Source organism: Barbus barbus (genome assembly GCF_936440315.1).
Source record: "Barbus barbus genome assembly, chromosome: 40".
NCBI classification, from domain to species: Eukaryota; Metazoa; Chordata; class Actinopteri; order Cypriniformes; family Cyprinidae; genus Barbus; species Barbus barbus.
Genome location: NC_136718.1, coordinates 16,319,998 through 16,344,770, shown reverse-complemented (window position 1 = coordinate 16,344,770; position 24,773 = coordinate 16,319,998). Strand labels below are relative to the sequence as shown.

The 24,773-nt window shown below is 36.4% G+C and overlaps 2 protein-coding genes across 3 annotated transcripts; one reads left to right on the top strand and one right to left on the bottom strand.

The window, feature by feature from the left end:
- Positions 1–836: 836 nt before the first annotated feature.
- On the bottom strand, positions 837–17,626 carry LOC306859478 (limb region 1 homolog-like protein). Its single transcript, XM_079400518.1, has 16 exons — positions 17,254–17,626; positions 10,368–10,452; positions 8,884–8,917; positions 8,217–8,356; positions 7,071–7,174; positions 6,849–6,972; positions 6,613–6,681; positions 6,385–6,449; positions 5,775–5,847; positions 5,504–5,587; positions 5,342–5,418; positions 5,178–5,255; positions 4,863–5,027; positions 4,681–4,747; positions 3,629–3,790; positions 837–2,837 (listed from the first exon to the last, which is right to left on the bottom strand). Exons 1-16 carry the CDS (start codon positions 17,314–17,316, stop codon positions 2,752–2,754), a joined length of 1,476 nt encoding a protein of 491 aa, XP_079256644.1. The 5' UTR covers positions 17,317–17,626; the 3' UTR covers positions 837–2,751.
- A 1,562-nt stretch (positions 17,627–19,188) lies between these two features.
- Positions 19,189–24,461, top strand: dnajc22 (DnaJ (Hsp40) homolog, subfamily C, member 22). 2 transcript variants are annotated; one of them, XM_079399998.1, is made up of 4 exons: positions 19,189–19,332; positions 19,821–20,381; positions 23,744–24,036; positions 24,170–24,461. In XM_079399998.1, the coding sequence occupies exons 2-4, from the start codon at positions 19,841–19,843 to the stop codon at positions 24,350–24,352; spliced, it is 1,017 nt and encodes a 338-aa protein (XP_079256124.1). In that variant the 5' UTR covers positions 19,189–19,332; positions 19,821–19,840; the 3' UTR covers positions 24,353–24,461. The 2 variants fall into 2 exon arrangements, with proteins under 2 accessions (XP_079256124.1, XP_079256123.1); XM_079399997.1 differs by having other exon boundaries at positions 19,815–20,381.
- The last annotated feature ends 312 nt before the right edge of the window (positions 24,462–24,773 follow it).

Genomic DNA, 24,773 nt, shown 5'->3' with positions numbered 1-24,773 from the left:
ACATCTTTATATTTTTATTTTCTTTAAAATGATACGTGGAGTCCCATGTATTCAGTGTTCTCATACTCAGGTCAAAGTCAATTAACAATTTGCAAGACTAAATAGCTAAATATATGTAATATTTGTTTCATTATAGAAAATTGGTTTAATAAATGCTAAATATTTTCTATTTAATGTATTCTAAATCTAAACTTTTGCTTTTCATAAAGTCTGCTTAAACTCAAATTTAAGACTAAAATTTGCTGTTTCAGTAAAAGCTTCTTGGTAAAGCTGTTTTAGAAGAGGAAATTCAAAGATAAACAAATCCCACTTTTTAGCTCAATCAGAACATCCAACAAAGAGCACAAGAAACAGAGAGAAAACAAAAATCAAGACAGACAAATCATAATCAGAGGCCGGGATTTCTTTTTCTGCTTTAAGAGAAAAGAAAAAAGGAAAAGGAAATGAACACTCAACGAGGAAAACGGATGGACGATATAGAGGTGGGGGGTGAAAGCGAGAGGTTTGCACTCTCCTGATGATGTAGGGCTTTAATCTGCCATGGGCATCCGTGAGGGGAAAGCACAGGATGGGTCAGCAGTGGCGTCTCTATGGGCCTGCTGACAGACCCAGGGCAAAATAAAGACCCTGATTAAAGCCGGGCGGAGGGACAGCTGGGTGAAGATGTATGGACAGACAAGCACACTAACACCAGAGCTAAACATAACCACCACGGAGCCATTAAAGCGGTGGTCAGGTGCTCAGATGGCAAGAAATGTATGCTGACCTCTACAGAAAGGTCTTTAGCAGATCCAGAACCAAAAATGGGCTTAAAATGACTCACAAATGAACCCATTGCTTGGAAAACAGGTGTAAACACATTTATTGTTCTTTTCTCTGCATTTCAAAGGGAATGAAATGTCACAGGTGCTAACCTTGACTTGCAGCTGGATATTTCTAACTAAAACAATTAAAATGTCAGTCATTTCTTTTTAAAAATGAGTAATGTTCACTGTATTTTCTTTGTTCCCTGAAAGAATTCTCTTAATAATGAAGTAAAACATGCATCCATATATGATCCATTAATGCAGGACAGACAGTCTATCATCATAAATCCAGTTTTTCTGCAAATGCATTTTGTGAGAATAGAATAACACTTAAAGGAATAGTTCATCCAAAAATGAAAATCGTCATTATTTAACCTATACTCACTTCGTTACAAACCTGTATGATAAACACAAGATAAAATTGAGAAATATCTGTCGTCAGTGGGGTCCAATGTTGTTTTAGAATTTCTTCAACATTCTTCAAAATGTTCCCAAACGTTCCCAAAATTTCTTACTTTGTGTTCCACAAAAGAAACTAAGTCATACAGGTTTGGAACAACATGAAGGCGAGTAAATGACAATTTTAATTTTTTTTGCAAACTATCCCTTGAAGCAATGATTCACATTCACATTTGAATAGCTACATTACAGTAAAGGATACTCAAAGAAAAAGAAAATCTGTTTTATGCAAGTATCACGTTATTAAACTATGGCTGAGGAAGAACCTGAAGGATAGAGATGTTGTAATGATGGATTTGTGGCACACTGTCCTCTACTGGCCACTGCTTGAAGGACATTTGTTTAAAAATTATGCTGATAAAGAAGCAAATTCATAAATAACTGAATCATACAAAAGAACAAACAACAGTTTGATCAACAAATGTGTACACCATAATACTGCACCATATAAAACGAGTGATTATCGAATCAAAAAGTCCACATTTATGAAGTCACAGCAACTTAGTGTCCGTGAAACAAGAAATGTTCAGGTGCGTCGATTGTCCCTCTACACATCTCAACCCAAAACATAAGAACTAACCAAACTTTGACCTTATTGCCCAATCTAGGTGTTCTTAACTGGGCCAAACATCTTCTTTTGGTCATTGGCACAAGTTTCTGGAAGGAAGTCAAGTCAGATTGTGTCGACGTTTCATAATAGAATATTGCACATTAAAGATTCACATATTAAATAACAAAAAAGGGAACAAAATCCCCAAACATTCATAGCTGTCTTGGCCTAAAGCTTGAAATCACTGTCAGCCATCTTTTTTAAACACACATTTTAAAACCTAAACTCTACAAAAAGTGTATTTTACAAACTAGAACCCCCCATTTGTTTTCTCACAGTGAAAATCATCTCCAAGATCACGGTCACTTGTTATCCTTTCATCCCTTTTCTCAAGGCTCTTCACTTCATTTGGAAGCAGACAAACCCCATCAGACTGGATTTCCAATGCCAGTCCAATAAGGACCCACAGAACTGAATTCACTGGATGACACTAAAAATAGTGATATACGAGGAGAAAGCGTGGGGGCCCACCAGGACAAAACTCAACACTCATTTCACCACCAGGAAAAGGAAACGTGGTCATGGCTGTGATGTCATCCTCTGAAATAGCTCTCCTGTCTGGATGCATGTCAAAGTCCTCTGTAGCCATTGTTCATTTTTCATATGGCATTTGTTCAAGGCGTCCAGTGATTTGACATCCCTTTATTAAGTGCAGTAATAAGCCTAAATATTACCGTAGTTGCAGAATCCCACACATCGGTCAACATATATTGTTCAGGCAACCTTTGTAAACATCTTTGGTGACTATTGTTCACCTAAAAGGGACACAAAATAGCTCTGGTCCAATAGGAGAAAGCCATAGACTGGGATCCAGAACCTTCTGCAGAAGGTAAAAGGCTTTAGTAGCCAACGATGTATCAAAAAGCTGATTGCTCTTCAATGAATCTTTGAGAGCCCATTGGCTAGGAGTAGTTTGAGAGGGATAGCTGATCGAGACACAGTCAGAGGCAGTCTGTGGAGACCTGGAGAAAGGAAAAAAGGAGAGTAAACAACATGATCTAACAACCAGATAAGGTCATTTTGGCATGCGATATTTGGGTTGAAAGCAAACCAATCAATCAAAGAACAAAAGCCAGTTGGGGGAGTAAAGAAAAAGGGATGCTGTCTGAAGATGGTCTACACGCACGAATGTGTGTGTGTGTGTGTGTGTTTTGTTTGTATTGGGCGGAGGGCAATGGGTGTGTGTCTTCCAGAAGGAGTTTGACGCCCTGAGGTCCCCAAGGAACCCTTCTCCCCTTCTGTCCCCTCTCACTTTCCTGAGAGAATTGTGCTTTTTCTATCTGAGGAAAGAGACCTGCCCATAGAGAAACATGGCCTGTGCGGGGAACACCTCACCCAAAGACTAACTACAAACACTGGCAATTGGCAGCGTAGCACACCCCTTGTCCTTTCAAGATACAATGCGTACATGCACAAATCTTTCCCCTCACACGTTTTCCTTGAGATAAACATTAGAATTAACCATTACGAAAGGAATGTTCTGGGTTCAATACACGATAAAGTGGTATAGACAGCATTTGTGGTGTAATGGCAAAAATAAAAGGCTTTAAAAGTATATCCACAGGTTTTAAATATTACGCATTTTATTGTATAAAAAGAGATTTTTTTAAGAAATGTATTTGTATTTAAATACATACATATATTTATATACACATATACATATATAAATGAATGAAAAATGTTATTCATGGATCATACTTTTATGTAATATAAAAGGATGTAATATCTAATAAATAAATAAATAGCAACTAACCAAAGGCACGGATGAGTTCTCTTTGCAAGGCCCATGTGACTGTGTTGATGAGGCAGGCGGATGTGAGTCCAGCAAAAAGCATGTTGTACAGGAAAACAATGTGGAAACTGCCAAGCCAGTTATACCGTCCAAAGTCTCCAAGCAGATCAAACCTTGTGATTCCTACATGTAATTACATGGAAAAAGAGGAATATAAATAGCTTATAAAGTTAAATATTTTCCTAGCTGTAATGCACAATGGAAACATATTGCTGAAATATTGCTACTTAGTGCCCTCATGTGGATAGACAAAAGAGCATTACAAAACTGAACTGGTGATTCATAAAACAGTGGCCCTGACAGTATGGGATCAAATTCCTGCCAAAAGTATAAAAAAAATTTTTTTTTTAAATTGTGAAACCAAAATTTAAAAACGGAAGTAAAAATATATTGCACAAAATTTAAAAATGAAAGCAAAGTTTTCAGAGTAGCAAACAACGGTCACAGATTGAAAAAATGCATTGATACTGCTAATACATCAAAAAATTTGCAAAAAATGTCAGAGCACAAAAAATCTGAGAAATATAACCAAGGAAAACATGATTTTGTGTGCAAGTTAGATAATTAGCATGAGCATTTCAGTTTTGTGCAATATAATTTTAAATGTGTTTAGAGTTTTGATTCATGCTTATTTTTTAAAAATGCATTATTAAATTTTTGATTTGCACTTATTTTTTGATCCTTGACCATTGTTTGCTATTCTGATTTTTTATTTCATTTTTATATTTTGTGCAATGCATTTATACTCAAGTTTTCCATTTTGGTTTCACGCTTTTTTTTCATATCTGTGACTGCAATACTTTTGGCAGGAATTTGATCCCATACTGAAGTACCTATTTTATTATTTTTAAATGTTTATATAAAACAATGATTTAGCAGATTTTTCCCTGAAATCAATGCAGAAAAAAAGTGCAAATTGTATCTCGGTCTACAACAGACTTTAAAAAAACTACGGCACTATTAAATACCATTTTACATATTAAAATAATGGCTATTCATTTTAAAATACTTACCCAATGTTCGGGAGAAAACAGGCAAGGCTGAACTTAGTATTAAAAGAGAAACACAGTTCCCTATAATCTGTGGAGAGACACAAACAATGATTTAATTTGATTATAAAGAGCCACAGCATCTGAATGTGTGATATCCAGCACCATTCCCACAGCTGTTTCATGACTATGATGGATCTCTGTACCTGTGTGAGGGTTGTGTCCTGTGCACGTGGCAGCAAACCGGTGAAAAGTGGAGAGCTGTAGAATCCAACGACGGAGGAGACCATGAGATAAAAAATGATGACCACCTGCACTGCAGCTCCCAGACAACCGAACATGGAGAATGAGGCGAGGCCCAAGTGAGGGTCCTGCAATAGAAAAAAACAACCATTGTGAGATTATGATAATGAATTATTACTGCAATAATCTATGGACTACTATTGTAATGCTTTAGTAGCACATGAGGGTGAGTAAATGAAATTACGAAAATGCCCTTGAATCATTGTCATGCATCTCACCTCCATTCCTCTAGGCATAGCAGACTCATCGAAGAGCAGTTCGAGCACATGGAAACACACCATCAGCACAGACACCGCCTGAGAAAGACCATCAATTTGGTTTTACACAAGGGTGTAATTGTAGTCAGTGTAAGTATTCTGTTTTCCACAAGGTTTACTCTTACAGTTAAAGCTAAAAGCAGCAGCATGGCCACTGGGTATCCCAGGTTGCGTTGCCATGGAGATGCTCTTTTCCGCAGCTCTATAACGGAAGAAACAAGGATGAAGCAAGAGCAATTCATGATAGCTAATTGATGTTTTCAAAATTTTGGGAAGCATGTTTGTACCTAAAGTAATGCGTTTAGACTGCGCACTCAAAAGTTCATTATTGATGGCCTCTATATTTGCACTGATCCAACAGGAGGTGTTACCTGAAACATTTGATACAAAGAGTGCATAAGAGTTTAGGAAAAAAAACGTTTTGAAAATGTAAAACCTTGTTCAACATGCCAGTAAAGCTTCTTTGGACATTAAAAAGAAAATGAGAGGAAGAGAGAAATTTGGGGTGGAGTCACTTCCTTAGCAGCAAGTATGTCTTTCTCACATCCTGACACTCACTTTTCAACTTCCTGGACAGAGAGGCCTCTTCAAATGCTGTGCAGTTTATTGTCTCTTCTAGGTTCTCCAACAACTTAAAAAAAAAAAAAAAGACGACATACTTATAATTCCTCCTTAAATATTTACGTCTTTCAAAACATTCAGGGTCAGTAAGATGTTTTAAATATTAATACTTTTATTCAGCAAGGATACATTAAAAGTGACAGTAAACCAAGTAAAGACGTATAATGTTTAAAAAATATTTCAGTAGAATCTGTCCTTTCTGTTCTTTTTAACTTTCTATTCATCAAAGAAATATATATATATATATATATATATATATATATATATATATATACACACTTTGTATTCATCCTGAAAAAAAATAAAAAAAATAATAAATATATATATATATATATATATATACGGTCACTGTCACAGGAATAAACTACATTTTAAAACATTAAAATAGAAAAATTTATTTGTGTTTTTACTGTATTTTTGACCAAATAAATGCAGCCTTTGTGAGTACAAGTGACTTATTTCTTGAATTTTTTTTTTTAAAAACATACTGACCCCTGTTGAAATTCATCACAATCAAAAGAAATTAAAAGGTATCTTGTCCACCTACCCGAGGTTTGACCAATAAGCTCCCAGTGACGCTAAACATACGTGAAAGCCCAAAGGGTGTGCACACTGTTACAAGACAAAAAAAGATGCACCAAATCTATATTTACAAAAAGTCAAATGCAATAAAATACCAAACTAAACATTAACAGTAAATGATTTAAAACAAACAAACATAAAAATAGAACCCACCAACAATATATAAATAATATATACACTCAAACACACTTACACAAAAGCAGCAAAACTCCAAAGAGTGAGATTCCAGAATAAAGATGGGGCAGGTAATATTCCCACAGGTCTGAAAAGCACAAGAGAAAAAGTAGACCGTTACTAAAACTATTTGTTTATCTTGTACTTATTCAATTAAGAGGAAATTTGGGAGTCGTGCTGGCATTATAAACTGTTCTCCATTTAATCCAACACAATCAAAGAGACTGAACAAGTGCTACTGCTTCACATATTTACCATAAAGACTCTCACGGGCAGTGTTGTGATGGATGAGGGCTGATGCCACCCAAACAATGCCCAGCACCAGCAGACTGAGCAGCAGCAGCATTACAGCAGTCTCATAGACTCGCGCCATAATGCCCTTTCAGAGGAGAAACACATATCAAATGGACATCAGACACAGAACTGAGTTTAAATGTTATGTATTTGCGTTTACTCTTACACTAATGACATTTTTACCTTTTTGGACCCAGCAAATCCTTCTGATTCAGTAAAGAAATAAGCAAATGGCATGAGGAAGACCAACGAAAGGTTTGAGAATAAGAAGACTAGGTTCCACAAGCCTGAAAAAGAGACAGAGAAAGAATGAGTAAGTAAATGAAAAATTATTTTGTACTCTTACCATATTAAAAAGCAAAAACCCACAACCTGCATAATACACAAATGTACATTTGTGGTTACAGTACTGTTAAAAAAAAAGTAAGAGTTTTTATAATTTTATTCAGCAAGGTTCAATTCATTTGAAAATGGACAGTGGAGATTTCAAAGGTAAATATCTCTATTTCAAAGGAATGCTGTTTCGCGAAAGTTTGTGAAATGTATCAGTTTCCACAAAAATATTAATCAGCACAACTGTTTTCAACATCGGTAATAACACAAGAAATGTTTCTTAATCAATGGCTGCTGAATTTCTGCTCTGCCATCAGAAGAATATTAGTTTTATTTTTGATCAAATTTTACAACCATAAAAGACTTTTAAAAAAATATATAAATCAAACGAACAGTACTATACATCAACAATTATACTGTGTGTTCAAAAGTGCTATGAGGTAAATTGGTGAAAAACTAAAAAAGCCATCAAATTTACTAACCACTAGGGGGCAACCATGTGCCATTCTAACTTCAACTAGCTCTTAATCTAAAGGGCCATTAAGCTTTTTGTTCTGTTTATTTCTCAGCTGGTTTGAGATTTCCTGACTAATTCTATTGTGATCACGTACAATCCTTGCAGCTTATGAGATCTGGTGTTACACGTGCACTGCAAAACACTAGAAAAAGGCATTTCACCAAATGCCTGCAAACTTAATATCAAAGTGCAAATAAAAATCCGGATTTTAAACTAGATTTAGATTTATCGCCAGAACATATACTCTTGGCAGACTTGCCGCCATGCCCAACACGTAATAACACAATACTAAGACCTTGTGGGAATAAAATAATAACATTTCGGTTCAGATTAGGCAACAAAATACTACTTAAGAAGTTGTAAGTGAATTAGAATGGCAACTGTGTTGATTCTCTTTGAAAACCAGTGTTATAGTCACATAATCCACATGTGTAATCAAAGCAAATTTATTAGTTATTCGTGTGCGTGTGTGTATATACCACGGATGAGTGAGCCATTGAGCCATTGCATGTAGTAGCTGTGTGGAAATGTGAGCAGAACTTCATTGGACAGGATGGAGATAGGCAGAAGCAGCACTGCACATACGGCCACTGAGAATGTGAATGTACACAGCCACAGCCTGCAGAGTGAGAAAAACAGTCAAAGAAGGGCGAGGATGTGTTTTGCAGCCATTTACTTTGACATAGTGCCAGCTATGAAGGGAGCGAGGATGTGTTTTGCAGCCATTTACTTTGACATAGTGCCAGCTATGAAGGGAGGTGGTTGTTAAACGCCACGCTGGAGACCAAAGGGCAAACTGTCCCCTTACAACCATTCAGGGCAAATAATAAAAAGCAAAATAGCAACCAGTAGGGTGCCCTTAACAGCCTAGTTTCCTTATATGATGTGTGAATTGCTGTGAAATGTACAATTTTACTGCCATAATGTGACACATTTCAGAGTGAAACAAGAAATCAACCACTTAAGTAGGGTGGAAGCTGATTTCATGCATTTGGAATTTATTGGACGGTGAAAAGTGGGATGTTAAACACTCGAATGGAGCCAGACTGAATTTGAGCTTGCTTGCCTAAATAGATATTTGGCTATTAAAGACCAAAATCCAATATTCATGCGGCATACATTAAGAAGAAGAAAAAAATAACTTACGCAATTTTGTTGACAGTGGCATCCTCAATGTCATCTGTGGACAGAAAAGGAAATGAGTTTGTCACCACAAATTTATCCTACTGCAGACATACTAATGTTTAGACTCACAGTTCAGCCTTCAAACTACATTGAACAAGACAACAAGCTCCCACAATGACCCAGATTTATCATGAAGCTATTCCATGAAGTAAACGCAACACTTTTAAACCCTTATTTGAAAAAAATTATTTGTAAGAAATCTTGGGAAGCCTTTGCTGTTAGATTTTACATTATTGCTTGTGCAGGAAAACAATACCCTTTTCAAGAGGGATTATTAACAGGGATGGATTGAGAACATAAGGCAGAAAGAATGAAAAATAAATCTCAAACATTCACAAGTGAGAAGAGCAAAACAAGCCCAGTGTGACAGAGCTGCAGGGTAGATATGTGTGACATTTCCTGGGAGTGCTCCAAACCTAATGCAAAACAGGTTTTCTGCACATATTCTTCAAAACAGCCAATATGCAACTGAAGAAACAGCTTCAGCCCTCTACGACTGGTGCACATTTAGACTATAAAATGGACTTTTGAGATTTAGATGTGTCAAAAACACAAAAACATCTTGTAAAGTGATTCGGTTTGTGTTCCTAAATTTGAATATGTATAATAATGCCAATGGCTTGGCTTACAGTTCAGTACACACTGTTCTTTAAGTGTACCTAACAGGATGTTCTTACATCCCTCTGCACAATTTTGTAATTTGTGATAATGTAAGCATGTATTAGATGGATGTATTTGAATGTTGTGATGACACAGGAGCAGCTGTGCTCATGGGGACCCAGGTTCAAGTGTGAACTGATGTCCCAGAGCTTTCCTATCAGCTCTCCACTGACCTATATAATTATAAAGGGTAAAAAAGAGAAAAGATTAGACCCTTGCATTCTGCTTTACTTAGCCGTTTTGGACAAGAATGCATCCTGTGTGGACAGTTCCTAACAATCTTTCAACAGTCTAAACAAACCTGATGTGTTATGCACACGTCAGACACTAGAAAAAACATCCCTCAGATTTTCCACTGAAAGTAGGTATAGCAGAACCGGGAAAGAGCAGAGCGTTCAATTATGGGGTGTACACCAAAACATGAGGTAGTGTTCTCTTATGAAAGCTCGTGCATGGTGCTCGGGCAGGGGGCCTATGTTTATCTCACGGGAACATTCCTCATCCACACTGCTGCCCTCCCTCGATGTTACATAACTGCCGTCGACAGCAATCAGAAGCTTTGAGTCTTCTATACTGAAGATGATTTCAGATATTCAACCAATAACACTGAATACTTCACTGTCTGAGCATGACCGGGTACCAAACAAAGCATTTTTGGAAAGTGCAGGAGCATGACCGTGTCAGGTTGTGGAGAGCAGCTGTAGCAAATCACAGGTGTGCTTTGAAGGACTGGACTGCAAGAAGCCAAACAACTGCAGAGGGTCAGGGGGTCACGTTAAACTTACCAGTGACAAACTCAGCATTCTTCTTGAAGTGAGTGAGAATGAAGTGCGACAAGATGTACAGGCAAACGAAAAGCAGCACACAAATCTAAAACAGAGAAAATAAAAGAACATCAGTACAATTTGAAAACATGATATTTACATTACATTTACAGACAACGTGAAGTAATACACTGCAGCTTGTCATTCAAGGAGAATAAAAAAGCAGATTTTAATATGCCAAACAATATCAATTTGGGATTTTCTTCTTGTATATAAATATTGTAGGATTTCTTTCTCTCATAAAGCTTTGGTAAGACTTCAAAAGACACCAAATACAGTGCATGTATCTATCTTAGAAAGTTCTTCTAGGAACATTAAGATCCCTACACTTCGGCCAGTTACTTTACATGTAAGAGAGCAGTGTGAACATTCTTCAAAACTTTTCATTTCATGTTCCATGAAGGAATAACCTCAATCTTTCTTGGAAGATTGGGTTTATATGGCACTTTGCAGAATATCAGAGATGACATACATTTTCACAGACATCTGCAGTATGAGTCACGCAGTTAATATGAGCAACACAATTGTCAACAGGCACCGACAAGACGTGCTGTGCAAACACGCTGCTTAGATGTGATGCCAATTTGGGTTATCAAGGACACCTTAGACAGAGACCCTGTTACAGAGCAGAGGTCATGAAACACAGTCCAACATGGCCCCATTATCACTGATACAGGCTGCTGTGCGGAGTCCAGATTGCCTTTACAGCTCTGTGACATAAGAGCTCCTAATCGAGGACATTTGGTTCTTAATGATAACACAGACTGGTAAACGGGTGGGATGGGACGCGTCAAAGATATTATAGAAATACATTACATATTCTTGATAAAAGATAATGGAAGAAAATGCAGTTGGTTTCCCAGAAAATAAAAACCAGTCATTCGTGTGGCAATAGAAAGTGAATCAGCAAGTGTGAATCAGTAAGTACAGTGTAATTTTTAATGCCAGCTGTCCCTTTTCTAAGAAATCTGAATTCCAAATGAATGAAGACCCACAATACAGACTTGAGAATGAAGGTAACAGCACCAGATGGAGGATGAAGATTACAGCTCAAATGCAAATGAAGAACAACTGGGATTAGATAATAGATTAGACACAGTAACAATTTACAGGGAAATTAGACATTAAGAGAGTATATTTAGAGATGTATCACAATAAATTTAAAAGGTTTAAAAATATTTAAAAGGTTAATACTGCTAAACATGAATACATTTTTATAATTGCATATACTATAATAATAAGTAATAATAATGTGCTAGTTTATGTATTATAATATTTATTACTACTATAAAGTATTATTGACACTGCACAATGGTAGCGTGTTGTCGAAGCACCCTAAAATGGGGAAAAAAAAAACATTAAATTATTAAAAATAATTGAATTCCTAAATCATAACAGCCATAAAGAATTGTAGTGCTGCAACATCTCAACATTTGACCGGAAGAGAACAAATAGAGTAGTTGATGAAAGAGTAAAACAGTAAAAAAGTAACATTTTATGAATTAATGACGCCTGTGCAAAAGAGTTGTGAAAAATGGCTGAAGACATATGATAGACTTGGTTTCACAATTACCCGGAATTCATGTCCATGTCTCATTTTACTTCAAAATAAACCTACAAAGCCACAATCCCTAAAATCAGATGAACACATTTCCTGTAACATGCTGGAATCAGACTGCTATTCTTCAATATCTCTTTTGGCGCTCTTTTAACATGGAGGAAGGGCAATGTGTGCCTCGTCTCATTCTGAGACAGCTGCAGTGGGATCTGTCCACATGACAATAACTGTCTAATTCTATAATTAACCTTTATCCTGATTTCAGAAAAAAAGATCTGCATGTGGAAACAATATTTCTGAGAAATGAAGCAAAAGACATGATTATGTATTGAATACAACTTATAGTGTGTATTATAAGATATATTGAGTGAACTGAAGAAAAAAAATACAATTCTGAATCACTGTGTGTCCAATAAAAGAGAGGAAGAGGGATGAGGGAGGGGACGGGACAGGAAACTGGGATTTTGTCTTCAAAGTGCGAACAGCAGTGAAAACAATAGATCTGTGAGATACTATCCCTGAAGTGCTGAAAGGTGCTCACACACGTGTTTACTCAGCATTTGAATAGTTTGTTTTCACTCGACTAAATCAGAATATACTCAACCAACAAGTTAAAACAGCCAAGCTAAAAAATAGCATGTGAAAACTGAAACAAAAGATTGCGTAACAAAACAGTTGGATATAACATGAGAATACATGTCTGGTCCTATTGTATTGCCAGTCAAAGAAATTTAGAAAAATACCTCAGGGGTTTTTGTCTATACAATGAAAGTCAATGGGATCCAAAACAACACTGGGCTCAACTGACTCTCATTGAAAGTATCTTCTTTTGAGTTCCACTGAAATTCCACATTAGAAAGAAACGTCATGCAGGTGTGGAACGACACTCTGTGACGACAGAAATGTCACTGTTTGCGCAGTATCCCTTTAAATCCTTTCAAACAACCAAAAGCGTGGACAGAGACAATATTTACCAGTTTCTGTAGGTCAATGAACAGAAGATAAGAAACTAAATCTTCTATTTCAATATAATCTAATTGGGCAATGCATGTTTTCAAACCTCTTCATCAATAGGAGTTAAATGTTATTGTGACTAAATGTATAATGAGAGTGTAATTTTAGTATGAACAGGCAACCAGGTCATCTATAGTGTATTTGCTGACCAATTTGGCAGGACTGGTTAAACAGCTGAGCTCAAACATTCTGAATCTTAAGGCTTATTTATCTGCTCTGGGTAATTCTCTCTGCACAATGAGACTTGGAACCAAGTTATTTACTCAAGTGAAACAGCCTATTTAGCAAAACAGTCAGCTATAGAGTGACCGTGAATTGACAATGAGAGAACAAAACTTGAGGTGTCCTGGGATAGATTAGTAAAAGGACAGACGCATGACAAAAATACTAATAATAACATGATTTGATCTGAAGTAATAAACCCATTACTAGAAAGGATTAGAACAGAACTTTGGTGAATATTAAATACAAAAACATTCAAGGTGGTTTTCAGAGGGAACAAATAATAATGTATCCAATCATAAAGAAGATCCTTTCTTAGTAAACACTATTAAAGCGTCGGCGTGAGTACAAACCCTCTATTGTTGAAGGCCAAGTAACATGTTCAGATATGCACCTTAATAAAGTAACACGCACTGCATTCCTTGCACATCTACAGAGTGGGAACCGTGCCAAACCTGCTACTCCCTCTAACAGACTGTCCCTCCTGAAGATCAGCCAAGAACAAAACTGACATTGTCATAAATTTTGTGTTTGGTTTACAAGTGGAAATTCAATAGTTCCACTCAAGGATCCATTTACAGAAAAAGGTTTTATCTGACATATTAAAACATCTGTGTATGTTCTTGGTTTAATTCAGCTGTTTATTTAAACAAAATTGATTTAATTTGGGTGGTAACAACTTATGGTAACAATTTTATCAACTGTTTGATGTTAGTGCAAATATCTTGAAATATCAAAAGATAAATAAAAAAAATTTCCCTCCATAATTATTGGAACAGTAAATATAACATTACTCTGTTGGCTGTGGAGTCAAGACATTTGCAAATATGATTAAAAGATGAATATGAGACAAAACTACAGAATGTCATATTTTATTATTAGCCGTTTCAACACATACATGTTTTACCAAATAAAGAGAACAGCACTTTTAGAGTTCATCCCACTCATTGATGTGAGCATAAGTATTGGGACAGTTGAACATAAGGCAGATATAAAAGATTAAAAGCTATTATTTAGTTGCAGATCCCTTGCGCACAATCACAGCAGTGAGTCTGTGACCCATAGACATCACCAGACTCTTGGTCTCATCCTTTGAAATACTTTTCCCAGCCTTTAATGCAGCCAATTCCAATTGTTGCTTGTTTTGGGGAGTTTCTGCCTTTACTCTCCTCTTCAGCTGGTGAAATTCATGTGCAATCGGATTTAAATCTGGAGATTGACTTGGGCAGTCTGAGACTTTCCATTTCTTTTCCCTTATAAATTCATTGACTGAACTGGCAGGGTGTTTTGGGTCATTGTCCTGATGCAATATGAAGCACTTCCCAATGAATCTGGTGGCATTTTCTTGAATATTGGTAGGCAAGATGGTTTTGTACCCTTCCAAATTCATTCTGCTACTGTCATCATGCATTAAGTCATCAGTAAAGTTGAGAGGGCCTGTTCCTGAGGCAGCCATGCATTCCCATGCCACGACACCACCTCCACCATGCTTTACAGATGAGGCTGTATGCTTGGGATCATTTGCAGTTCCCTTTTTATCTTCACATTTTTGCTTTCCCATCACTTAGATAAAGGTTCATCTTTGTCTCATCGGTCCATAAACACAGTTCCAAAACTCTTCTGGCTCACCTTTGTGCTTTTTTGCTAACTCTAATCTTGCCTTTCTATTTTTGGTGCTGGTCAGAGGTTTGCATCTTGCTGTGTAGCATCTGTAATTCTGTGTCAAAGTCTCCTGAGGACAGTAAACTGTCAGAGCATCACCCCAGCTTTCTGGAAGTTGTTGGTGATTTTACAGACACGTCTTTTAGGGATCATTTTCACAGCTTTTATGATTTGTCTGTCATCAACTACTGTTGTTTTCTCAGCCGATCAGGTCGTTGTTGGTTGCTGGTGTCACTGGTGGTTTCCAAACTCTTGATTTCTCCATGCCCTTTGTTTTTGCTAGGGCTCTAACGGACTTCCTCTTTTCTTTTAGCATCCAAATTGCTTCCTTTTCTCTCAAAGTCAGCTCCCTCGTCTTCCTGGTTTGTGTGTGTCATCATCGATTGCAAGATTCAGAATGCAGAAGTAATGGATATAACTGATACGACACATTCCCTGCTTTTAATATCTGAAGAATTAATGTAACAGGACACAGCTGATCACTTAGAAAAACCTGTGAGGCAACTGTTCCAATACTTATGCTCACATCAGATAGAGGGATGAAACTCAAAGTGCTGAACTTCTTAGTTGGTAAAACATCTGTTTTGAATCACCCAATAATAAAATGTGACATTCTGTAGTTTTGTCTCATATTCATCTTTTAATCATATTTGTAAATGTCTTGACTCCACAGCCAACAGAGCAATTTTGTCTTTACTGTTCCAGTACTTTTGGAGGGCACTGTAAATAAATGCCATCACAGGAATAAATTACATTTCAAATCATTATTTTAAAATATAAATATGAACAGTTATTTTAAATTGTAATCATATAATTTGCTGTATTTTCAATCAAATAAATTGGTGAGCAGTAGAAACTTTCAAAAACATTTCAAAACTCTTAGCACCCCCAAACATTTTTTGTATGACTTTAAAGTCTAAATCAAAATATACAGATTTATTTAAATCAGTGGTTCTCAAACAGTTTTACTTCAAAATCCAGGACTGGGCCCACACTGGGCATCAAATGTCAACCCAACACAAGACCAACACTGTTTTCATGCATTAGTAATTGCATGGAAAAGTAATGAATATGAACAATGACAACTTCGTAAATATATAAATAACAGCATAAGTGATTAATCGGCAGTAAAGAATCACCAAGCCTAATATTTTTTATTAGTATTAGTCATATTACTGAATGACATGAGCCAGTCTGACTGTACGCACATTGTATGCATTGTGTGCATCTTTGTACGTCATCAACAAAAGATATGTAAAGCATTTTCTCCACCCTTTTTAAAAGCTGATTTGACAATTTGTTATATTACAAAAAATGCATGGTTATTTGCATTTTATTATTTGCAATTTTACATTTAACACTGTTTTTCCCTGTAGTCTGTGATCACAGTCCGGTGACTAGTTTTTAGGTCACGGCCCACCAGTTGAAAACCACTGATTTAAATTATAAATCCCAGATAAGCATCAGCGACAGGGATCAATAACCATGACAGCATGAGCTCCGTGGTGCCCACGGCCTAGGGCAGGACACTGGGTCTGATTTACATTATCTAGTGTAACCCATCTGTGCATTTCACTAAGAGAGGCATTTCTCATTTTCTAGGAGGATTACAGCTTTGCATCACACAGACAAAAACAGAACAGGAGAATGTATAAATAAGAGAGTATGCACTTAAAATGTCTGAAAATAGAGTTTTTGTTTGGGTAGAAAAACAAATGATGAAGTCAAGAATGTCAATGACTGCTTCGCCCACATTAGGACAAGAATTCTAAAGTGACCTATCAGATTGTCATTTAATCTATAGTTCTAGGAGGTCATTTTTTTGTAGTGACTTGCATAATCTACCAGATCAGTGGTTTAAAAATAAGCACCAATTGTATTGCTCTAAAATGCTGAGCGAGATACATTGTGAAGGAGTAAAGGTTAACTCCAATTGTCTTGCTGTACGGTTCTTGAGGTCTGAAGTTCAGTTATAGCTGTAATTTATTAGGTGTTGAAAGACATCTTCACGCATGAGGATGCCAAAAGCTCATCTGTTCTCCGAAATGAGTTCTGAATCACAAAAAGATGAGCGGTCTCATCTTTTGCCGTTGAATTTTACAATGAGCAGCTGTGCATCATCATGTAGTTCTTAACGTACAATATAAAGTAATGGATGCCTCTGGGTCTCTTTTGTGTAGACAATACCCTATAACAAAATGTTTTGTAAATAATAAGCAAGAACAACACAAACAGTGAAATCGTGATTTTATATGAGAATAAAGTCCTCGTGTACAGTCACACAATCAATTATTGAATTCCACTGACACAAGGGCGCATTCAGATTGTAACACCGCACGCGCTACTTCATAATACTATGTAAACAAAAGAAGCAAAGAGAGGAAAACTCACAATGGTTTCTCGGACTCGGTCGTGGAATAGTTGCTCTCTAACCGTCACGTCTTCTGTTTCCATGCTTTGAAACCATGTCTTGGCGTGTTCTCTGTTATAAGTTGTAAAACATTTGAATCTCCGAGAAGATAATAGTCTACGTGGAAACGTGTCTCAAGTTAAAGCGAACAAACGCTTTCCACCTCCAAACGCATCGCGGCTGCTCTAGCTGAAGTCACTGGGTCAACGAACTACTCCTGTTTTACTTCAGTGAGGTGGATAATTGCTCCTCAAATGATTATTCACCTGCTAATAAAGAGATTATAAACACTATGAAAGTCTTCGAGCCAGCGAGCTCACGGATGCTCTTCAAATGAATCATTCAGACGCTCTCAAACTCCATCTACTGGAGGGGCTGGACTATGGGAGGAGGAAGGATTTAAGACTAATGAAACTTGCAGACCCAAATAAATTATAATGTCAAAGTATTTGAAAAACTTTATGTCATAATAATGAAATCTCATTAAATAATAATTAAAATCACTACACTGAATTTTTTATTTTTTTTAATCCAGTGTTGGGGAAAGTTACTTTTAAAAGTAATGTAATATTGCGTCACTCCCTACTAAAGGTAACGAATTGCGTTACTTTTAAAGGAAAGTAATGCATTACGTTACTTTTGCGTTGCTTTTTCTCATCTGGGCTGGGCTTGTTTTGTTTTTAATATCAAAATTTCTATTTTTGACGAATGTAAAGGCTCTTTCACACAACCAGTGAAATTAATAAACCCCTTCTGGATTGCATGAAGCATAGAATGCAGGATAAGAAAGTTCAGCAATAAAATAACAAGAAAAACAATTGTCATTTTTGCTTCTTAATATGGTTGAATTGCATCATCGAAGGTCAGCAGCAAAGATATTGGTTAATAAAATGGGATTAAATACATAAACGATATTTGTTATTATAAGTGTTATTTAATAAGCTACATTTAATTATTGCAGGTTTGCATTTCACTGTTTTTATTCATTTTGAGGAATACTGAATCTGTTTTGTCCAAGAGAGATGAGTAAATGCATGTTCACATTTAGTCTAGAACTACAGCAACCACCATGTCAGTCAATAAATGGGAAAACAAAGTAACTTGCGTTACTTATTTGAAAAAGTAGGCTAACTCAGATATTTTATTGTAAATTAAAAAGTAATCCGTTACTTTACAAGTTATTTGAAAAAAGTAATCTGATTATGTAACTTGCATTACTTGAAATGCGTTACCGCCAACAATGGAAAAATCCTCAACTACATTCATGTTTTTTGTATATATTTTAAATATTTATGCACTTTAGACTCCAACAAACTAAAACTGAGTGAAACATCATTCTTAGAGCTGAGCTATCAATGCTCTTTGCTCATTTCACAACCAACTCTTTAAAACAAATAATAAATTGTGTTAAGAATAAGTATATTGTAATAAATAATTATTATATAACAAATGCAAAAATGCTTCATCTATAAAAATCATTCTAAAAAGCTAATTTGGTGCTCATGCTCAAGTTTGATGTTTAATATTTTTGTGAAAAACCATGATACATTTTTTTCAGGATTATTTGATGAATAAAAAGTTCCAAAATAAAAAACAGAAAATCTTTTGCATCATCTTTATTGTCAATTTGATCAATTTAATGCATCCTTGCTAAATAAAACTCAGTGATTTAAAATATAACTTTTCAACATTAATGTAGATTAATAGAAATGTGTTAAAGATTGCTGTCCGAGCATACAGCATGTTTACCCTGTAAAAACATGTTTAAGACATCCAGTGCATTTTAGTAAATGTCTAATGTTCCATGTCTGAAAGTGTTCACAGATATTTTAAATCAAAGTTTAATCTTTACAACTGTGTCATCATCAAACCAAAGTCCACACTGCCGCAAACACGGAAGTCCATAGGTTATTACTTTCTGAAAGTGAATGATTTAAATTTTAAAGTTAACCTCAACGCGATAATGCTGTGATCTATTGCATGCAGACTTATATTTTTAATGCTGACCATGTTATTGGAGTCTTCTAAAACAATGAAGCTTGATCTCTCATTTCCCGCAGGTAAGAGAATAGCGAGCTGTATGATTTTATAACTTGAAAGCCAGTGATATGGGTGATATGAGAGAGTGAAAAGAGATATTATCAAAAGCATAAAACCCAAAAATGTCAAATCTGTCATTACTTACTCACCCTTGTGTCAAATCCAAACCTGTATGACTTTATTTCGTCCGTGGAACACCAAAGGAGAAAAATACTTACCAAAATGTGCTTTTCTTGTTCATACAGTAAATGCAGACCACCAATGCTATCAAGCTCAAAAGAAAAAAAAGCACCATTAGTAGTCAATAAGACTTACATGCTATATTCCATGTCTTACATGATGATTTTACATGAGAAGCAGAAGAAATGTTCCTTTTTGGGTGAACTATTCCTTTAAATACTGTATGAGATTCACACGCCATGCTTGTCCATAAACTTTATTATTAAGCAGTTTAATCATGTTATTGGCTATACTTGAAAATGATTGACTCTTTTTTTTCAAGCTCCAGTGTGCAGCTAGAATGATCTCATGGCTAAAAAGATCATGATCACATACGCCTTGTGGGCAATGGGTGGCCCACTTGGCCTTCATCACATTTACCTGGGCAGAGACAGCCATGCTCTTCTGTGGATACTAACCTTTGGCGGTTTTGGCATTGGCTGGGCAAGAGAGTTCTTCCGTATCCCATCGTACGTGAGCGAAGCCAACCATGCAGCAGAGAGAGCCCCCGTTAGACGTCCACAAGCCACTCCACCACCACCAGTAGGCCTGATTCGGTTTGCCGGTCAGATTTGTGTTGGTATTTATTTCGGTGCAGTGGCTTTAATAAGCCTCAGTTCTCTCAGCTTCTTCTACTTCCTAGTGCTGCCACTGAGCGTGGCTACAGGTATTCATCTGGTGTCCTCTGTGGGCCAGCAGACCTCTGACCTTCAAAAGACCCTCATTACGTGCATCATCACGTCATCCATCTTCTATGGCAGCAATCTTTCTCCTCTACCCATCAGCCTTGCTGGCAGTGTTACCGCTGCACAGCACAATATGTTCAAACCTCTGAGGCCAGAGCCACTTGGTGAGATGCACTATACATATGATATTTAATGCGTGACAGCCTAGTTAACAGGAAAAGTTCTAAGAACTGGCTAACACTTCTTGCAGTAATGTTAATAAAACATTCATTCAGAGTTATTTGGTATTTAAAAATGTTCTCAAAATGTTTGAAAATAATCTGTAATTGAATTATTATTATTTTTTTTAGGGATGCACGATATTTATCGGACCGATAAATTATGGACCGATATGAGAGAAAATGACGTAATTTTTATTGCTCGGATAAATAAATTAAATCTAATAACTAGATTTGATAAAATATGCTTGCTGGTAAATCAATCTATCAGTCTGATTTATCTGAGATTCATCTTCTTTCCAAGTGCAAGTGATTGCAGCTTGAAACTGCAGTGACTCTCAGCATGTGTTGTGCCAGCCCGATCTCACGGCAATTCGTACATATTTTACGAGGTGGCTAATTCGTACGAATTCGTACGATTTTTGCTAAGTCGTACGTATTTTACGAGTTGCCAATTCGTATGGATTTGTACGAATGACCTACACCTAACCCCGCCCCTAAACCTACCCATCACTGGGGTTTAGACAAATCGTACTAAATCGTACGAGTGAGGTCGTACAAATTCGTACGAATTAGCCACCTGTAAAATACGTACGAATTGCCGTGAGATAGCGTTGGTTGTGCTCATTACCTCATCATTTGCGAACATGTCTTCGCTGGTCTGGAAGTTTTTCTCAGTGGCAGAGGAGGACAATGCCATTGCTATTTCCAACGCATGTTCAGCAAGGATTCCGAAAGGAGGAAAAAAGGCATCAAGTAGGTTCCTGACAGTGAGGAAATTTTCGACGTGTGTCAACACCTAACCGGTATCACCTCGGTGGATGGGGGGTGGACAACGTTTGAGTCTTCTCTCTTTTCCTCGCTTTCCTTCGCTTGTAAGCTCTGTGAGCGTTTTATTTTCACTTTCAAATTAGTGGCAATTCGGCATCAAGCAGTTGTTTGTTTTTAGTTCGGTTGAGTTTTCGCACTTTCCTTTGCTTAAATAGCTTGTAAAACAACTTACAACAGATTACAACATAGAACATATAGCTAACTTTTATTAACAAAACGAATAAAAATGCACCATGCTATATGCCTAATATAAAATAACAGATAACTTTTTTTTAAATATTAAAATAACAAATTTTAAATATGCATGGTAGGCCTATACAAAACTGAAAATCAGTAAAGACTGAGGGACAAATAATTACAAAACGTAGAACGTTTAATAGTGAGATGGAAAGTTTTGAGGCAAGGACTGCATACACCTTGATAATGGGAAAAATATCACAGTTTAAATAAAATAAAAATCAACAAAAATGTGGAACCAAATAGGCTAAATGAGAAACGAATGTTTAAAACATAAATAAATAAATAGACCTTCCAATATCACCTTAGATAAATGGCAGGTCAACAGGCTTTTCAAAATCCCAAAATATTTTTAAAACAGGCGCTTTTACATTTCTTTTTGAAACTCTTTTGCCATCGTCTTGTCTTTTTCACCTCACTCTTGTCAGTCAGCTCGACTCCCTCTCCTCAGGTGATAAATTAAATCTGATCTGTGATGCGCGACTGTGGTTCGTTCACAAAAATGAACCGAAATACATGCCTCACAGACATGATAAATATATCTAAAGAAAGCTTTAAATTGCTACTTAACAAAATAAATAAAAACGAAAACAAAAACTATTTAATACAATCGTTATCCGTGAAGATGCACTTCTCTCTAAAGGCGCATCTAGCGAGGAGATGACGAATCCTTACTATTTCCCATTCATGGTAAATACTTTTGCTGGGGCTTTTACTTTATTGGTGTATTTGAAGCAGAACTCTTCATCTGCGCTGACGGCTCGCTGCTGCTGCAGGACACTAAACACCGTCGAGCCGCTCTTCACAGTCATGGCAGGGTCTCGTGTTATTTCCACCAGGGCGGCAATTTTTTTCATCAATAATTGATGGATGTCTAAAATATAAAGATAAGGAGAAGCCTAAAACAGGCCGAGGCCCGGTCCGCGTTTGAACTATGACGTGAATATTGGCCCGAAGCCGGGCCCTATAGGGACATAAAAAAGTAGGAACCCGACTTTAAATTAAATTTAAAATAATAATAATAATAATTGGGGGCTAAAAGTGTGTTGTAATGCAAGCGTTACTGAACATGTACCGAGTAAAATATTACTGAAAATTGATTAGTAATGCCTTACACTACTGCTTTACAGCAAAAAGTAATACTTACTGTAATGCATTACTTTTGTAACGCCTTACTCCCAACACTGCTTAAAGACTATATAACTTTCTCATCCTCGTGCACTAAAAACGTTGAATAGATGCATTTCTTTTGCATGAAATATTTTAATATAAATTTGTAGTTAATGAGTTGTTAATTGCAGATAAACCATAGTTCTGTCATAATTCTGTTAAACCATTTCTGTTACAAAGTATTGTGGTGCCTTACACAAAAAATAAAAAACATTTGAAGAGTCAGGACTGATGTTTGCTATAGTTAGGCCAGAGCTACTAAAATATTAGTTTAATCAGTGAATCTTAGATTTTGTATTCTCCTGGGAGCACAAACTGCAGATTATATGAAAATTATAATATCGTTATCGGTATCGGCCATGAGAAGGACTTAATTATGGGTTATCGGTATCGGTTAAAATTTTTCATATCGTGCATCCCTAATTTTTTTAGAAACATTTTTATTTAGATGCTCGTCTAACATTTTTTAAATTGTACTACTTGTTTCAGAATCGCCAGAAAACATTCAAGAGTGACAGTCCCACAATATTTGCAAAATGATAAAATGAAATGTTCCCTTAAAGGAATAGTTCACCCAAAAACAATTCCAAAATGTTTTTGCCATTAACTCACCCTCATGTCGTTCTTAACCTGTATGAGTTTCTGTCTTATGCTGAACATAAAAGAAGATATTTTTGACTTCCACGGTATTTCTTTCCTTACTATGGAAGTCACTGGGGACCAACTACTGTTTGGTTCTTCAAAATATCTTCTTTTGTGTTCAACATAAGAAAGAAACTTATACAGATTTGGAACGACATGAGGGTGAGTAAATGATGCCAAAATTTAAATTTTTGTGTGAACTATTCCTTTAACATTCACATAACCAAGAAAAAAAAAAGTTTTAAAACTGTCTAAGAACATATTTTGGATACTCGGGTTGGGAATCTGCACAGCCAAGAGTTTGAATGTTTTCATAACATATTTGGAATTCTTAGATTATATTTTTGTTAGATAGGTAAAGTCTTACGTTTAGGTTACATCATGTGCAAGACTGTTTAATTAACCCAGTTTGTGTTAATCTTCCCAAGGGCCTCGTCTGTATCGTCTGAGTTTAGGTGTGCTGGCTTTCTCTGCTCCGCTGGGATACTGTGTTTTCCACAACACCACTGCCACATTATACTACATATCGGACTGTATAGCGGCCCTGCTTGATTTCTTCTGGTTTATTCCATGGCTCAAAGGACTCTTGGAGTATTTTCTGCTGTTGCCATACCGTCTGCTATGTGTCCTGACAGGAGGGGGTTTCTACGAAGAAAGCTGGAGGAAGGTGCTAGAAATAATTCTTAATGAGTACAGTAAAAAAGAAATGGAGGCACTGAAGGTGAGCTCAGTAGGCTATTGTTTTGAGTTGTCAGCTGGGTATATAACATTTATAATTTTCGCTTTGCAGTGTGTTTACATATAATCAGAAGGTAAATAATATATTTGTCATCTTATTATTTTCTTACCATCAGATACTATCATTGAAAGCAGAAGCTTCTCAGGAGGAGGTTACTCACAGCTATAGGGAACTGGCTAAATTGTGGCATCCAGATCACAACCCCAAGCGGCAAGCAGAGGCACAAAAGATGTTCATTCAGATCCAGGAGGCATATGAAATACTTCTCAATAGACATAAGACAAAAAGAAGACAATGATCTTCTAAAGAAGAGGTCACATAACGTTTAAAAGACACAGAGTTCATTTTCACATACTCGAGAACAACAGGATTTTTTTCTTGATAAGTAATAAAAGTAAAGCTTTTTAAACAAACGAGTTTCGTATTTTTGTTCAGAGAGGTTCTCCCCCGAGGAGGACAACTTAGGGTTCTCTGGCATCTTGTAGCAAACACAGCGATCTTCCACAGGGAGATGGCGACTCCAAGGGGTTCTGCAGTGGTACTGCAGGGGGTCGACTAATTATTGTTTGCAATTTTTTGTGGGAAAAAAGGCAAATAAATAAACAAGGAAACAAAATTTATATAATAATTACAAAAATAAAATATTAAATGCTATTTTCATTCCCGCATTAAAATAAATTAAATACACGTATATGACTGAATATAAAAGGATATGAGTA

Bases quoted from the DNA above. Each gene is read 5' to 3' on its own strand.
- dnajc22 (XM_079399998.1), top strand. From the start codon at position 19,841: ATGGCTAAAAAGATCATGATCACATACGCCTTGTGGGCAATGGGTGGC. The intron at 20,382-23,743 runs GTGAGATGCACT...AATCTTCCCAAG, and splicing joins TCTGAGGCCAGAGCCACTTG to GGCCTCGTCTGTATCGTCTG. The intron at 24,037-24,169 runs GTGAGCTCAGTA...TCTTACCATCAG, and splicing joins AAGAAATGGAGGCACTGAAG to ATACTATCATTGAAAGCAGA.
- LOC306859478 (XM_079400518.1), bottom strand. From the start codon at position 17,316: ATGGAAACAGAAGACGTGACGGTTAGAGAGCAACTATTCCACGACCGA. The intron at 8,918-10,367 runs GTAAGTTTAACG...TTCTGTCCACAG, and splicing joins GAATGCTGAGTTTGTCACTG to ATGACATTGAGGATGCCACT. The intron at 6,450-6,612 runs GTAAGTGTGTTT...GTCTTGTAACAG, and splicing joins TGGAGTTTTGCTGCTTTTGT to TGTGCACACCCTTTGGGCTT.